At 69.0% G+C, this 873-nt stretch overlaps 1 protein-coding gene across 1 annotated transcript in view; it reads left to right on the forward strand.

The window, feature by feature from the left end:
- The window catches only part of PAXX (PAXX, non-homologous end joining factor), a gene marked incomplete at its 3' end in the record, with an annotated part of 3,269 nt that extends 2,400 nt beyond the window's left edge, over positions 1-869 (forward strand). Inside the window, exons 3-6 of the mRNA XM_008072815.1 lie at positions 179-228; positions 302-492; positions 589-657; positions 792-869. Coding sequence (XP_008071006.1) covers positions 179-228; positions 302-492; positions 589-657; positions 792-869 — 388 coding nt within the window. The remainder of the gene's footprint in view (positions 1-178; positions 229-301; positions 493-588; positions 658-791) is intronic.
- Positions 870-873: the final 4 nt, after the last annotated feature.

The following is an 873-nucleotide window of genomic DNA, read 5'->3' on the forward strand; positions in this document are numbered from 1 at the left end:
GGCGCACGGGGACCCGGGATTGGCCGGGAGGGTCTGGGCACCCCCGTCTCCCCGTCCGGGGGCTGTGTCCCGTGGGGTCCTGAGCCAGGGGTCTCTAGTTCCCGGGGCGGGGCAGGTTTGGGCGCCCCAGGGAGTCTGGGGTCCCGGGCAGCTGGTGACGAGCCCCTGTGCCCTGTAGAAAGCCCGGTTCGGCCTGAGTGCGGCTGAGGACCTCACCCCCCGGCTCAGGTGAGACCCAAGCGCGGAGCCACCGGTGGGAGCGGGCGGTCTGGCCATGCACTCAGCGCCTGTGCTCTCCCAGGGCGGCCTTCGAGCGGCAAGCCGTGGCCCTGACGCTGCAGGAGGATGGAGCATCCCTGACCCTTTCAGGGGGGCCCTCAGAGCTGACCTTTGACCTCTTCAAGGTGCCAGGCCCAGAGGCAGCCCCCAGGTTGCAGGCGCTGACGCTGGGCCTGGCAAAGCGTGTGTGCAGCCTGGAACAGCGGCTGGCAGGGAGGGTGGGCTGGGCATCCCCTGCCCTCACTAGTGGGGACCCATTACCCCCTGCTCCTGGCAGCCAGCCGGCTTCCCACCGACTTTCTTCCCCAGCTGCTGAGGAGACAGCCGCCAGCCCCAGGAAAAGCCCCCGGCCCTCGGGGCGCCAGCTCTTCTTACCAGGTAGGTGTGTCACCCAGGTCTCGGGTAGGGCTGTGCTCACTCCTCTGGGACTCAGTTTCCCCAGGACAGGCCTCAAGCCTCGGGGCCAGGGGTTCTGCCAGGTTCAGGAGCCCCCCCTTTCCTGTTTTCCCCAGACCCGGAGCCCCAGAGAGGCGGCCCTGGACCTGGGATCAGGAGACGGTGTCCCGGAGAGTCCCTCATCAACCCTGGCTGCAA

Source organism: Carlito syrichta, unplaced genomic scaffold, assembly GCF_000164805.1.
Source record: "Carlito syrichta isolate Samal-C Ts95f unplaced genomic scaffold, Tarsius_syrichta-2.0.1 Scaffold115609, whole genome shotgun sequence".
NCBI classification, from domain to species: Eukaryota; Metazoa; Chordata; class Mammalia; order Primates; family Tarsiidae; genus Carlito; species Carlito syrichta.